Here is a 14,854-nt window from a genome sequence, read left to right as displayed (position 1 = left end):
GTTAGTTAACGTAACATTGACAGCTTAGATCAGTTCAGTCCCACTGCCAGCTGAGTACTCTTTGGTCAGAGAGGGTATGCAGTATATTCGACTGCCGAAAAAGAAGCAGACGACCACTTTCATCATTAAGTATTATATTTTTTCAAAGACTCCTCTAGCGAAAGAATCTCTCAGACATCGAGGAAGGAGACATCCTTTGAAGAAATACCTGACTAAAAGTTGATTTAAAAATCATCTGTGTTTCATAGGTTACCGGCGAACGTCAGCACCTCACGACTCGGACGAAGCGTGCGAAGACATCGACGAGTGCGCTGAACACACGGACCATTGCGCAGGCGGCGTCTGCATCAACACTGACGGAGGATATACCTGCGACTGCGACGCGGGCTGGCAGCTTAGCGAGGACCAACACTCTTGTATTGGTATGCTTACTTACTGATGGGTGCATTGTTCTGTCTGCAAGGCAGAGTAATATTATCGCGTTTGTTATTTGCTAGAGTTTGGAAAAAGAAGTAGGTCGAGGTAACCTGCATAGACCTAATTCTGAACTCACAATAATTTAACAATTGCACTGTACACAGATCGTCGTACGGGCATGTGTCACCGGTCCCTCGTCGCCGGCCGCTGCACGCCTGAGCCGTGGCCGCGAGCCATAGCCTCGACACCGACGCCGCATACGCATGTCACCAAGTATGTCTTTGATTTTGCTCAGACAACTAATCACAGCATGCAAGAGAACGGGTGAAAAGACGGTCTGTCGCTCTCTGCCTCTGTGATTGGTCGATTCAGCTCGACTCGTCTCCTATCCTTCCAGCTTTGAAATTTACCCTAATTGTTGGTCTGGAATGATGTAACTTTAAATAGGCTATATAGAAAGAAAAGATGAGACAGACTTTCTGATCAAATAGGGAGTGAAGATTTTGTTTTCCGCATTACAGTAAGCGGGAACAATAGGTTTCAACAATGGTGGCTGTCAAAATAACTATTATTTACTTACAAAACTAAATTTCAGGGCGCAATGTTGCTGCACGCTCGGCGTCGCTTGGGGCCCAGAGTGCGAGATCTGTCCACAACCCGGAACTCAAGAGCGAATGGAACTGTGTACTCCGGAGAATATTAACCCTCCGGGCACCGGCGGAGGCGGCCCAGGAGGTTCAGGAGGACCAGGAGGCGGCCCAGGGGGATCTGGAACTCATGGAGGGATAGTTGGAGGAGGGGGCATCGATGAAGGGGGTATGGGCATATATGGGGACATTGATGAGTGTGCTGCCATGCCTGGACTTTGCGAGCCTGGACGCTGTGTCAACACTATTGGCAGGTGAGCTATGTGATGTGACGAAAATGTTGTAAGCTGATATAAGTCATAGGAGCTGTTAAAGCCCAAAGGGTCACTGTGAGCTGCGTAGATCTATTGACATTTAATTTTAGGCTGAAATCGAATTCTGAACAAATGTTGCTTAGAGATAATACCGAAAGTACAAATCGATTTAAGAGTCAGACGAATTGTAACGGAATTGTAATGTAGATTCATAATAATATAAGGCCTTGCAAATTATCAGAATTTTTCCAAATTAACTTTTCATTAAAACAGTATTACCTCTTGTAACTAATAACTATTATGTTATCAGTTTCCGCTGCGTGTGCCCGCGCGGTTACAAAGCAGCGGGCGAGATATGCGCAGACATCGACGAGTGTTCGCTGCGGCCGGCCCCCTGCGAGCAGCGCTGCCACAACACGGACGGCGGCTACGAGTGCGGCTGCCGGCCCGGCTACGAGCTCGACGAGGACGGAGCCAACTGCAGAGATATCGACGAGTGTAGGACCGGAGATCACACTTGCCAACAAACCTGTACCAACACTGATGGGTCCTATGAGTGTTCCTGTCAAGATGGTTACGAGAAACGCGGCGATGCTTGCATTGGTTAGTGAATCTCTAGTAATATTCACCTTAATATATGAATTCTAACCTAAATATAAGAAGAGACCACTTCTATTCTTCAGTGCTTATATGACTTGGGTGACAGCTCATCCGCAGATGTATTTCATCGGTGGATGAAGTAAAGAGTTACTTTACTTCAACGTAATGTTCTCAGTTACAGCTTTGAGCAAAGATTCGTGTTCAGTTGGATACGCATAAACAGACTTGTTGATGATTTATGACGTATACTAAACTAAAGCCAATCAAGGTCTCCATTTATTTGACTAAAATTAAAAGTCATCGGAAGCAAGTCTGATCTACAATCTATTTCCAAAGAGAAAACAGGTTCATCCATTTCAGCGAAAGTAACACCCAAAACTTGTTGTCGCAACGTCTTTTGGATTTCATTTCGCTTTGGCCTTTGAAATGTCTGTTAATGTTGTCAGACATCAACGAATGCCACGAGGAGGGTCTGTGCCCGGCGCCGGGCAAGTGCGTTAACCTGCTGGGGTCGTACCGCTGCGTGTGCCCGCGCGGGTTCCGCCTCGACGTGCTGGGCGCCAGGTGCGTCGACCGCGACGAGTGCGACGACGGCCGCTGCCAAGCGCCCTGCCGCAACTACGCCGGCGGGTACCGCTGTGACTGTCCCAGTGGTACGTAACTACTCAGATACATTGTTCTAGGAAAAGGCTTGTGCCTGTAGACCAAATACATGATTTTATTTACCTATCTAATGTCCAAATTAGGACAATATCGTCCAGACACTGTTCAGACTTCTAAGTTTTGAGTGAAAGTTTGAAATGTCATCCCGTATAAACGGACGCAGGTGTCACTTGCTCATACACGTACGTAGGCAGTTCCCGCGTGCCGTCTTATGATCATGTGTAACATGATGTTCGCAAATTATTCCACTTAGATCTATCTTCCACTCGCTGCCATGGATCCAATCCAGCAATACTATCGTAACTCAGGATCGTACAGAGAAGTGATCAATATCCAGTTCCATATTTTTGTCCGATGAATTAATTGTAAACTGGCTACTACCCCAAACCACCAACAAGACCGTAAAAGAGAATGCTCAGTTCATTGAAGAGGGCGCTTATGTTGTGTATTAATTGTACAGTGACACTATTCTGATGCAGGTATGACCCGATCATCAAGTGGAATATGCGTACCGGAGGATGCATGCGCGGCGGGCCCGTGCGGTTCATCACCGTGCTTCCCTGTGGCCGGTAACTACCGCTGTGGATGTCCCAACGGATATGGCTGGGACGCGGGCCACGGAGTCTGTCTGCAGGTAACATTTTTATATTTTAGTGTTTTTGTATGTGGGCGGTGTTGTTCTACGTTACATAAATATACTTACTTAACATGTGCGCGTGACGTGGTGTGTTGCAGCTGGCGGGCGGCTGCGCTGCGGCCAGCTGCCTGTTCGGCTGCGCGGCGGGCGGCGGCGGCGGGTTCCAGTGCGGCTGCCCACCCGGGTACGCGCTGGTGGGCGCGGGCCACTGCCTCACGGCGCTCGACGCCGCGCTGCCGCCCGGGGACATCGGCGCCGCGCCCGTCTTCCCGCTCAAGGACCAGTACAAGGTTGGCGGAGACGAGGAGCTTATATCTACTGAGGGCTGCTTTAGCTGCAAGGTAAGGCTCTTATGAACCATTCTTTTCTTGTATGGGGTTCTATCTTCTAAGGCTGACCATGGTCTCGGGCTTATTATTGAGCCGTTGAAGGCCCCTGACATGAGCCGTGCAATGACTTCGTCCTTCCTTCATTAGCTAGCGGTTGGAACCGACGGCTTAGCACACCTTCCGAAGCACGACATCATCTTACTCATCATGTGATCATCATCTTACTCACGGCGTTGTCCTGACCAACCGGGCGTCCTAGGGACAATCTCACAAAATTATATTTGTTGACATGGTGCCGACCAAGAATTTGTATTTACTACCTACATATTATGATATTTCAGGTGAACGGTAGAAGGAGACGCGCTCCAGAGGAAGGCGTCGTCTTTGCCAACGGAACTACGGTGGTCAGGAGGCGCAGAAGACGTAGCCGCAGTAAGTATTTTCACTAACGATTTTTTGTTAAGTTTGGCGCAAGTATATTCTGTCCAGTTACCCGTACTAATAAGAACTTACGTGGTCGATCGCGCGGGTCACCTATGCGTTCTTTACTGTTCTTATTTAAAGTTCCTCGACTTTATGAGATGTCTTAATTTTTGTTAAAATTTTATTTAGCGAGCCATTCCCCTAAAATCTACATTCTTTAACCAGGACGGCGTTCGCTACTAGAACCAAGCGCAGAGTTAGTAGTAGTCCGAGCCACCCCTAAACAAACCTGGGGTCGCGCGCCTCTGTTGCGCCTGCTCCCGGCTGAAGACGCCAGGGCGCACTACCGCATCGCCTACGGAGATGATAGCAAAGACTTCGTGCTGAATAAACGCGATGGAGCCTGGGCGTTGCGACTACGCAAACATCTCAAGAGTAATGCTGTGTACGAGAAGCAACTCGAACTTGAAGCCAGGTGAGTCTTGGCGGATTTTTTGGGAAATTGCGAGTCACGTGAATCTTTAAGTCAAGTTTCTAGCAACTTGGTTTGCCAATCGCACTTTGAATTCGTTTTGTATAAATTCGACTTATTTATAGTCCACTTACGAACACTACACTGGTCTACGATGACCTATTCGTACCCAGTGTTTTCGTACGTGTACGTATGACTCAAAAAATCGTTCAAAAATGCGTTCAAATGCGTTCGTTTGTCCAGAAAACATCCACCGGTCGCGATGGAGCGTTGTGCTCAAGGATACCTCCAGAGTTCAAGAGTAGGACGGCAATAACAATTGGGGTTAAGAAGTTATGCAACAAAGTGTACTCGATATGTATGATTCGCTATACCGAAATCATCGTCGATCACGGCAGTACTACTACCATTGACGAGTTAAAATGAGTTGAAACCTCATGGATTCAATCAGTGTTATTGACACTGACTTTCAGGTTGATCAATTCACATTACGTTTCTGGGTTCTTTTTGAGCATCGTCCTTTTGGAAGCATAAGACGTAATGTAACATGAGGTGTGGCGTCCACAGGTTCGTCCCGCTGCCGCAGTCCACGGTGCGGCGGCGGCGGCGCGCGCAGCCCAGCGCGGCGCCGCTGCGGCTGTACGTGGCGCTGCGCATCGCGCCCGCCGCCGCCGCGCCACGCCGCTGACGGCTGCGGTGGCACACGCCTCGACGCACTCCACTACTGACTGCTTCTAAAATGCGGAACATTGTTTAAAGTACCACTCTACTATTATTGAAATTGTGCTGGCTTTAAATCTGTAGCGGACCCAACTTGTGTGATTAGTCACACCGACTTGTGGCTAGCGGGGTCCTATGCTCTGTTCGGTGCCCCAAAACATACTTTGGCGGCAGCACACCTTTGCAACAAAACTTTTTCTGACATTTAGGATGGGTACTACCAAAGCAGAGAGAAGAGGAGTGGTGCAGGAATCGACCGATCACAACGAGGGGAAAAGCGACAGAGCATTCTCTCTTGCTCTTTTCCGCACGCTGTGATTGGTCGATTCATCCGGTCCTGTCTTGTTAAACCTATCCTTATACTTTATACTTTAAATGATGTTTCGTATTTCTGAAACACTTTGTATATTCTATTTGGTGAAATGTCGATTGTGAACGGGAGGTATACGGTACTAAATTGCGACTTGCCTCCTGTTACATAATTTGACTAACGTAATATACCGATACTGAAACTTTCGCCCCCCGACACGAGATCCGAAGGGCCGAACGACATTTTTTTTATAAATCACTGCCATTTGTCTGAAATGTAACTAGCCAAATGTATTCTTTTTTTTACTTTTGATCGGTTCAGATGAATATAATTTTATTGTATTACCTTTGCCGCCACTGCCATTCCGTGTCCGAGGTCATTGTCCCGACACGACGATAATCTCGTCTCAAATAATCGTTTCTTTTAAAAATAAAAAGTACTACCTGAAATGAATTTGTTTATCGAACGCCAGCTTAGTGTTCAATGTGCGACTATTCTTGCTTAAACACGTTATTTACAAATCAAAACGCGACAATGATAATGAGTTTTAAGAAAAATATTTCTGTCGCACATTGTCGCTGGGCGCGTGACGACTTCTTTGGCAGTATTAAGTAATGTGTGTGAGAATCGTGTGAATAATACATAGTTAGAAATCGATTTAATTTTTGTTTAATATATTTTTTTATTTCCATACTACTGAAATGTGAATGATTCGAAGAGTGGCGTCACTTGTAACGCGCTCCTTCCATTGATCTGCACGCCATTTTTACACTTATTCCTCTTATAATAAGAAAGTAAATAACATAGCTGTAAGGGAATTATTTATTTTTATTTCCAATTTCAAAACAGTGTAGCATGTTCATAAAGTTTTTACTTTCCATAAAACAGTTCTTTTTAATTTAGTTGTAAAGTACAAATGCAATAAATGTAGGCTTGTTTTGTAAATATGTGTATACGTAAATATTAAAGTTAATATAAAATATTTGAGTTAGTAGTTAAACTACTTATTAAAATTAGTTTTTAAGGAAATGCAGGATCAAGAGACGAATAATAACATTTTATTTAATAATTTTGTTTTTATTAACTCCTTATTCTACACCTATGTATATGTCGTGGTCAGATCGTAAAATTAATCATTTCATGATGTGATCGACCATTTCATGAAATGGTCATTTTTCATGAAATAAAAAAATAAAAATAAATAAATAAAATAATTGTTTATTGTCATAGAAAACAATTATTATATTTATTTATTTTTATTTTTCATGAAATGGCCAACTTAAGTTGATGATAATCAATCAACGTTTGACCATATCGTTAATGTAGGCGGTGTCCATGCTATGTCGTGTAATAAAAATGCGAATAGTCGATTAATTTCTTAGGTTCAAAATTATGTACCTAATCGATATGGAAAATTGTACAATTACATTGATTCATCGATTATAATATCAATCAAATTTTAAATATAATCGACACCAGCGCCACTATCGGAGGATAATGTTCTAATTTTACGATATGATTGCAAACGTTTGGCTATATCATGAATTAATCATGCATTTAGTTGCTCATATCGTTAAACTTTTGTGTTCATTGATCTGCCCAAACTACATCATGATGTGGCCAACAAATGATATTCAATTTCATGAAAAATTACCGTTTCATGAAATGATCGAGCAGATCTATGATCTGGCCACGACATATTTACACAGCGCGCACAGACACAGCAACAGTATTCTAGTGCACGATCGAGGTTTCTGTTCTTGAGCTTCCGCCCTCAAACCAAAACGCTTTTTAAGGCAAAGGGGAGTATTGGGATTATGCAATAAGTACTTACTTATATTAAAAATATGAGTGACAAGATATGGGAATTCCGCCGAAGTCTTATAAGAAGCCACTTAAGCCGCGCACGGTACTCAGAGAATGGCTGTGTTCTGCAACCTCTCGAGTTTGTTTAATAATAAATAAAATATGTTTACCAAGTCATGAAATGACTTATTTCTAGTGGGACCCCGATACCAACCCCGCCGGCGTGGTCGACGATTTCCCTTAATCAGCGATTATCGCAATCGATCCACTACAGCCGATTAATTCTTTCAAATATTTTTCCTCTCTGACGACGCCCGAGGTTCGCGCCCAACTGGGCACCCTCAGGCCTGTTGTCTTAAATTAGTTAATGCCATCTGCGGCAAATCTACAATAAGTCACCTCAAAAAAACCTTATTTCTAGTGGTAGTATAAAATAAAAAGAACAGAACAATATCAAAAGCTTATAATGCATTTGGGCGCGTGTAGCCCGCTGCAGAGACGCAGATAGGGGCTCTCTTCTACAATCGAACAAAGAGTATGGTCGGGGCTGCCCCGTACGCGGCGCAACAGGGAAAACAACTCATCAGTTCAGTTGTTAAGCAGCTCTTCATTGAGATCTAAATATCAGACATAAGGCGTAAATAAGGATAGGAAGAAGAAGGGACTGGGGCAGACTAATTTTAGCTTTAAGGGGCAGGAAGTTACGAAGGCGCCCGAGGGACCTCAAAGACGCAAAAATCTTCCAACTGACCTCATTATCTTGGCGTGACCAGGAACCGTGGTCCGTGTTGCTCTAAGCTTGTAACTAAGGAAAATTATGTGTCATACAATCAGGCCACTTTTAATTGAATATTGGCGATCAAATTCTCAAAAACGGAATTACAATTCTACCATTTTTTTTTGACGTGACTTATTGTAGATTTGCCGCAGATGGCATTAAAGTACTTGACCGGACAAATTGGGAGCGCTGAAAACTCTCACCCGGTACAAAGTTTAAAACAACAGGCCTGAGGGTGCCCAGTTGGGCGCGAACCTCGGCTCAGGGTAGTGTCCGGGAAGTGCCTAATTAGTAAATTAAAGAAGTTTTTTTTTTAAATAAATATAAGTATTTTTTTTTGTAAATTATAATGTATTTATTTATTTGTAATACGAAACATGTGTATGGTAACGATGACAAACATAATGTAGGTATCCGTGCATCTATTACATTTATGTTTTAAACTTAAACGGCCAATCATAGCTATTAGAGACACATTAAATATTACTCATTTTATATAATATAATAAAATTTGCTAGCAGTTCGTTTTTTAAAATTTCAACACACATTTTACATCACCAAACATATAAGAAAATAATTTATCTGACAATAACAAAATTACAAAAACATGATTTTAAAAAACATACACCTGTACTTATTCCAAAATATAAGATCTGCATTCCGTTTTTGGTTCCTGTCTACAATAGTACAGTATTTTCTTAAGCGCAATATATCAAATAATAAATATTAAATTGTCCCGGAATAGCTTTATGGAAACATCAACAAATGGATAAGAAGTAATTAAGAACAAATATTTCTGTGGTCATCTCAATAGTCATCGGCAATAAAGACATTTTGTGCTGTGTTTATTTAAGCACACATTAATGATCTAGATGGATATGATGACAATATGCCTGACTAAATAAGACACTTGATGCTTTTGTACAATCGTAAAAGTGGTCTTTTCTTACTCTTTTGAAATAGACGCATCTGGGCACAGCCGTTAAATTGTATACGTCTATATAGAAGTTACTCTGCCCACTATTAAAATTTAAACTATAATATTACAATCTACTTATATTTTGATCATTAGAAAAAGAAATACACTCGACGATGAACCACTGGAGAAACTGTCACGATACAAAATAATATTGTTCATTGGAGCGGGGTCATTTCTGTTCCTTCATCTTCTTTTTGAGTGACTCCGGCATCTCAGGAGGCGGCGGCCGCGGCATGCCCGTGTACACCTTGAACCCGTCGTATATGAACCACTGCAGGCCGGTGAGCGTGCCGATCATTATGATACGAGCCACCAGCCCGCGCCAGATCCCGAACATGCCCACCTCGGCGAGGATGCCGCCGATGGACGAGGTCGGGTCCTTGTTCAGCTTGGACACGATCATATCCGCGGGATGGCTCACGATGGCACATAACACGCCCGCGATATACCCCGCCGAGAACGTTGCCATCAGCTGTTCCGCTTTAGTGCACTGCTCCCTCGGTCTCGGTACTACATTCGCGTACAAGTACTCGAGCACCTTCTCGAAAGATGAGAACTTCATCATGGTGTAGGGCACCTGTCTCGCCCACAGCGGCAGGAGTCCGCGGTAAAACACACCGAAGCCGTCAGTATGAATCATGAGAGGCATGGCGACGCGCATTTGTGACGTGTAGCAAGGAGTCGTCTGCATCCGCACCTTCGTGGCCTCAAACGGCGCGAGGAACACGTCTGCCACCATCTCGGCGGACGCAGACGCGGCCAGGTACAGGTAGGTTCGCTTCAGGAACGCCGTCTCCTCGTCCACCATTGAAGCATACTTGTACTTGAAAAATTCGTAGCCGGAAAACTTCACTCCACCTTGGAGCGAATAACCGAATAATGTAGGCGCCCATCCCTTCACGAGATTCGCGGCGCCGCCTTCGTTATATGAGATCCCAAAGCCTTTGAATAGTGAGCCGTACTTCTTAGGGTCGACTTGTAGGCGACACTTGACCAGGTCGAGCGGCGTGACGAAGGTGTGTGTGAGACCGCAAGCGAGCGCGCCTCCCGCCGCGCATAGAGCGAAAAATTTGTCGCTGTACATTTCGCAGGAGAACTCTTCCTTTTTAGGAGGCGGTTTGGAAAACAGGAACCCCATCGTGCTTGATTCCGCTCGGGGGCGCAATAACCTGTGTATCTGATCGTCTATATACTGGTATGTTTTGAATACTTTTTTATATTTTTAGTGTATGAATTCGTTTGCGATATTTTCGAGACATTGTCATTAAGACGTTTACGTTTAGTAAAACACTCTTTGGGTAGAGCGTTGCAGGTTATGGTGCTACGTGGACGTCACTTCGTATCCATTCTCTATTAAGAAATAGGCTGCTGTCATCTCCAGTCCGCCGAAGGCCCGTGTTGCTCTATGGCTGTCATGGAGCAAAATCCGGCGGACCCTTTGAGTATTGTTTCTACGCTCAAAGGGCGGACCGGCCTGCTGTTGACCAAACTAGTGTTTTTTGCCCAACCTTATTCGTAGTGGCGACACTGTAGAACAACTTATTTTTAGTTTCAAAAAGGAAGAAGTTTGGCAATCAGGGACAAAAAAGATCTAAAATCTTTGGAATTTTGCCAGAAGATTTCTTGCTACTTGCTAGGACCAAAGTAGAACCAAGAATATTTTTTGGCTCATGTTTTAGTTTAGCTTCTTTCTCTATATGACCAGTGGGTCATGATCGAACCCCTTGTTAAACCGCCAACTATTTTACCCAAACATTTCACCTGTCATCTAGGGTCCTTTGGTTGATCTATGGTACCTGCTCATTTATATTGACAAATCCTATACCTATTTCAAATCCGTAAAATACACTGATAACGTATAAACATTATGTACTATTATTTACAATGATTCGGGAGAAAATCCGCATCCATACAAGAGAAAAATAGATATTCATTGGTTAACATTTCATCCGAAGATCCAACTGTCGGTGTTGTTCTGTGAAAGAGTGAAGTAGGCGGAGCGCGATGGGGTTTCTATTTTCCAAGCCGCCACCTGAAGAAAAAACTTCATGCAAAATGTATAGCAATGAGTTCTTTGGATTGTGTGCGGTGGGTGGCGCGCTCGCTTGCGGTCTCACACATACCTTCGTCACGCCGCTCGACCTGGTTAAGTGTCGCCTGCAGGTCGACCCCAAGAAATACGGCTCACTCTTCAAAGGCTTCGCGGTCTCATATAATGACGGTGGTCTCAAGAACCTCGTTAGGGGATGGGCGCCGACCTTAATCGGCTATTCGCTCCAAGGTGCAGCGAAATTCGCCGGCTACGAATATTTCAAGTACAAATATGCGTTGATAGTCGGCGAGGAGGAGGCCTTCCTGAAGCGAACCTACCTCTACCTGGCTGCGTCTGCGTCTGCCGAGATGGTCGCAGACTGCTTTCTGGCACCGTTCGAGGCTACGAAGGTCCGGATACAGACTACACCCAACTATTACACAACCATGAAAGTCGCTATGCCACACATGAGCCGCACGGAAGGTTTCGGCGTGTTCTATCGCGGCATCTTACCGTTGTGGGGACGCCAAGTGCCGTACACAATGATGAAGTTCTCGTCGTTCGAGAAGACAGTCGAGTATCTTTATGCGAAAGTTGTGCCAAAACAGCGAGAGAAGTGCACTAAAGGTGAGCAGCTGGTGGTGACTTTCGCTGCGGGCTATATCGCGGGCGTTCTATGCGCCATCGTGAGCCACCCGGCAGACATGCTCGTGTCCAAATTAAACAAAGACCCGGGCTCCTCAGTTGGGATGGTCCTCTCTGAGTTGGGTTTCCTCGGGATATGGCGCGGTTTGGTGGCTCGTATTATAATGATCGGCACGCTCACGGGCCTGCAGTGGTTCATATACGACGGGTTCAAGGTATACACGAGTATGCCGCGGCCGCTGCCGGCTGAGATGCCGGAGTCACTCAGAAAGAAGTTGAATCAGTGACCACGACGCGCAGACTGTGATGACATTGTGGTGCTCGTGTCTTTATAGTCCGCGGGAAACGTGAATAGTTCAGTATTGTCCATTGCTTACAGGATCTTAAACAAGTAGAGCGCGATTTTACAATCTTTAAAAGTTTTGCTAAGTGCTTTTTTCTCCCATCTGCATGAGCGTTCCTGTTTAAATTATTTAGAAAAAATACACGGTGTATAATATTATGTGGGATTTATAACGATAAAAAGGGAAAATAACTAGAAAATTGATATGTTAGCTTACGTGGAATCTAGCAAGTAAGGAGTTGAAAACAAGGCTAACCTTTTGATCGTGTTTGGCGATATTCCTCTAAAATTAAGTTATCGATAGGGAGTTAAATCTTAAGCTCGCTGTATTTGTAAAAGAGAATTCACATTACAGCGTGGCTGGTAGTTTCGACGCCTTAAATATGTTTTACTCCAGATTAAATATTTATTACAATATATGGACGTAGATTGAAGAAGCTATAATAATATATATTGTTGGAATTATTCTTAGTTCAAACGGAAAGCTCACAGACAGGAAAATAAAGACGATATACTTTTTAATGTAACTGTTATGGGTACCACACGTATTTTATACATTAATGTCATTTTTTAGTTTAAAGATAAATTGATTTTATTATACTTTATTATACACATTGATATTTTTTGTTTCTTTATTATGTAGTTCCCTTTTTTAAAATTTTATTATTACTTAACTTTTTTAAACTCTATTATATTTGTGAACGAAAACAGAAAGCTCGGTGAGATGTGGGTACGTAGTTCATCATGAAATGGATGTACGATAAGCTGCAAAAGTCCAAACAGTTCTTAAGTAAAAAAAAGACTTCTACATATATTGTCAGAAACAAGAAAATTCACAACTTCTTGCATAGGTGGCTAACACTGCTTTATAGTTATTTTATCTATGCATTTAGATTGTTATTATATACCTATAAAATATCAAACAAGTATCTTTTTATTATGTACGTAGGTATATCAGTAATTTTACAACGCATTTTTACGATTATCTTCTGCATGCATTATTTGTTAATTGTAAACAACGTCAATTAGTTCGGTTACCGTATCCGCGGTTTCCTCTATCCGGGTTGTAGCTGAAAATCAGCGATTTGCTCGAAAAAGCAAAGCTCTTAAATAAAGAGAGAGAGAGAGAATGGTTTATAATTTCATCACTGTTTACTGGGCTCAGTGACTGAACTTTTGCTCTTTGATTGTACCTCTGACTACCCGAATTGGGACATAGTCGTTTGTGACGTCGATAGTTTTTAAAAAGAAGGACAAAAACAGTTTACTAGTAATAACGGAAAACGATCGTATACAAAGGAGGTACGGATGGGCGGGCAATAACAATAATATGGGGATTTATCCGAACGTCGTGCCCCACTTACCGGATTTAGCGGTCGCGATCCGGTTAAAGTGACCCCAGCAAATGGACCTCCATGTTTTATAAGTGGAAAGATCATGATCGCAAACACTAGCCCTCCCATTTAACATAATCTAGGAGTTATCTCGCCGTAGACTTGTTTGTTCCATGATTTGTGCGTGTCCATTTTGTTTGTTTGCACTGGAAATGGAAATTATCATAAAAGAATTCCACTTTTATTTTAAGTTGCGGGTGTTTCTTGAAAATTTGCCAGAAATATAAAATAGTCGCCGCTGATAAATCACCGAGTACAGACAAAAAAAAAACACGAACTTTTTCATGATTCCTCGCGTGTTACTTCCAAAGCAATCGGCGCATTCAAATGAAAATACAGTTGGAGCTTGTGATGTTCTTCACTTTTCATCGGAACTGATCGAGAGAGTAAATATACGTACCTACATTGGAAATTGAGTCTTTTTCCTTTCTCATAAGATGCAAGTTGCCGGCAGCACTGGATACCGGAAGAAGTGAGTCGATTTAGGTACTAACAGCTAACTATCTTTGTCAGTTCAAGTTACTGAATGTCATTTTTGTTACAACTTGATGTACAAAAATAAGATACATTCGTTTGCAACAACATTTAGCACTTACAGCAGTATCTATGTTGTGTTATAACTTAATACTTACTGCTGCATTTATATAATTTTTCCTCTCAGACGACGCCCTGAGCCGAGGTTCGCACCCAACTGGGCACCCTCAGGCCTGTTGTCTTAAACGTTGTATCGGGTGAGAGCCTTCAGCGCTCGTAGTTAATGCCATCTGCGGCAAATCTACAATAAGTCACGTCAAAAAAATGGTAGAATTGTAATTCCGTTTTTGAGAATTTGATCGCCAATATTCAATTAAAAGTGGCCTGATTTTATGACTAACGCATAATCCTTAGTTACAAGCTTAAAGCAACACGGACCACGTCACGTAAAAAAAAAGAAGCTGCATTTATATCAGTAAGTACTTATAATAATTATGATAGTTCGCCCTACGTCGAATATGCAAGTAAATGTACCATAGAGTAACTAATATACTTACTTACTATGATTGTGTTACTATTATTATTATATGTACATCAATGCTTATAATTACAATTTAGCTGTTTAATTTATGCTTTCAATTAATATGTAAAAATCAAAACAAATTGAATTCCTTACCCCCTTACGTCTGCTTACCCCGATGAGAAATAGGTGTATATTAATTTTATTTTAATAACACAGTTGTAAAAGCTAGAAATTATTTCTCCTTATTCCTTAAGGGAGCATTCGCTCTTCAGTTTCCGAAGAATATTCTAGAAGCGAAGTTATCCGTCTTCCTAACTCGGCAACTACTTTAATCTTTCTCCATAAGTTGTACAAGTTTCTTAAACATTCCTGTAACTCGAAAATCAAGTAAGTTGCAAGCCAAGAATC

General features: G+C 42.7%; 3 protein-coding genes across 5 annotated transcripts in view; 2 read left to right on the top strand and 1 right to left on the bottom strand.

Moving 5' to 3' along the window:
- The window catches only part of LOC126370645 (fibrillin-1-like), a 71,318-nt gene extending 64,777 nt beyond the window's left edge, over positions 1–6,541 (top strand). For all 3 annotated transcript variants that reach the window (XM_050015603.1, XM_050015604.1, XM_050015602.1), the window contains exons 47-56: positions 249–422; positions 582–690; positions 1,013–1,318; positions 1,629–1,921; positions 2,365–2,571; positions 3,061–3,215; positions 3,317–3,559; positions 3,889–3,979; positions 4,196–4,445; positions 5,010–6,541. In XM_050015603.1, coding sequence (XP_049871560.1) covers positions 249–422; positions 582–690; positions 1,013–1,318; positions 1,629–1,921; positions 2,365–2,571; positions 3,061–3,215; positions 3,317–3,559; positions 3,889–3,979; positions 4,196–4,445; positions 5,010–5,130 — 1,949 coding nt within the window. In that variant the 3' untranslated portion in view covers positions 5,131–6,541. The remainder of the gene's footprint in view (positions 1–248; positions 423–581; positions 691–1,012; positions 1,319–1,628; positions 1,922–2,364; positions 2,572–3,060; positions 3,216–3,316; positions 3,560–3,888; positions 3,980–4,195; positions 4,446–5,009) is intronic.
- Positions 6,542–9,204: 2,663 nt separating this feature from the next.
- Positions 9,205–10,173, bottom strand: LOC126370784 (phosphate carrier protein, mitochondrial-like). Its single transcript, XM_050015809.1, has one exon. The coding sequence runs from the start codon at positions 10,171–10,173 to the stop codon at positions 9,205–9,207; it is 969 nt and encodes a 322-aa protein (XP_049871766.1).
- Positions 10,174–11,039: 866 nt separating this feature from the next.
- Positions 11,040–11,999, top strand: LOC126370783 (phosphate carrier protein, mitochondrial-like). The gene has a single exon (XM_050015808.1). It carries the CDS (start codon positions 11,040–11,042, stop codon positions 11,997–11,999), a length of 960 nt encoding a protein of 319 aa, XP_049871765.1.
- The last annotated feature ends 2,855 nt before the right edge of the window (positions 12,000–14,854 follow it).

Source organism: Pectinophora gossypiella, chromosome 11, assembly GCF_024362695.1.
Source record: "Pectinophora gossypiella chromosome 11, ilPecGoss1.1, whole genome shotgun sequence".
Taxonomy (NCBI): domain Eukaryota; kingdom Metazoa; phylum Arthropoda; class Insecta; order Lepidoptera; family Gelechiidae; genus Pectinophora; species Pectinophora gossypiella.
The sequence above is the reverse complement of the archived record's forward strand: the minus strand, read 5'-3'. Positions and strand labels throughout refer to the sequence as shown.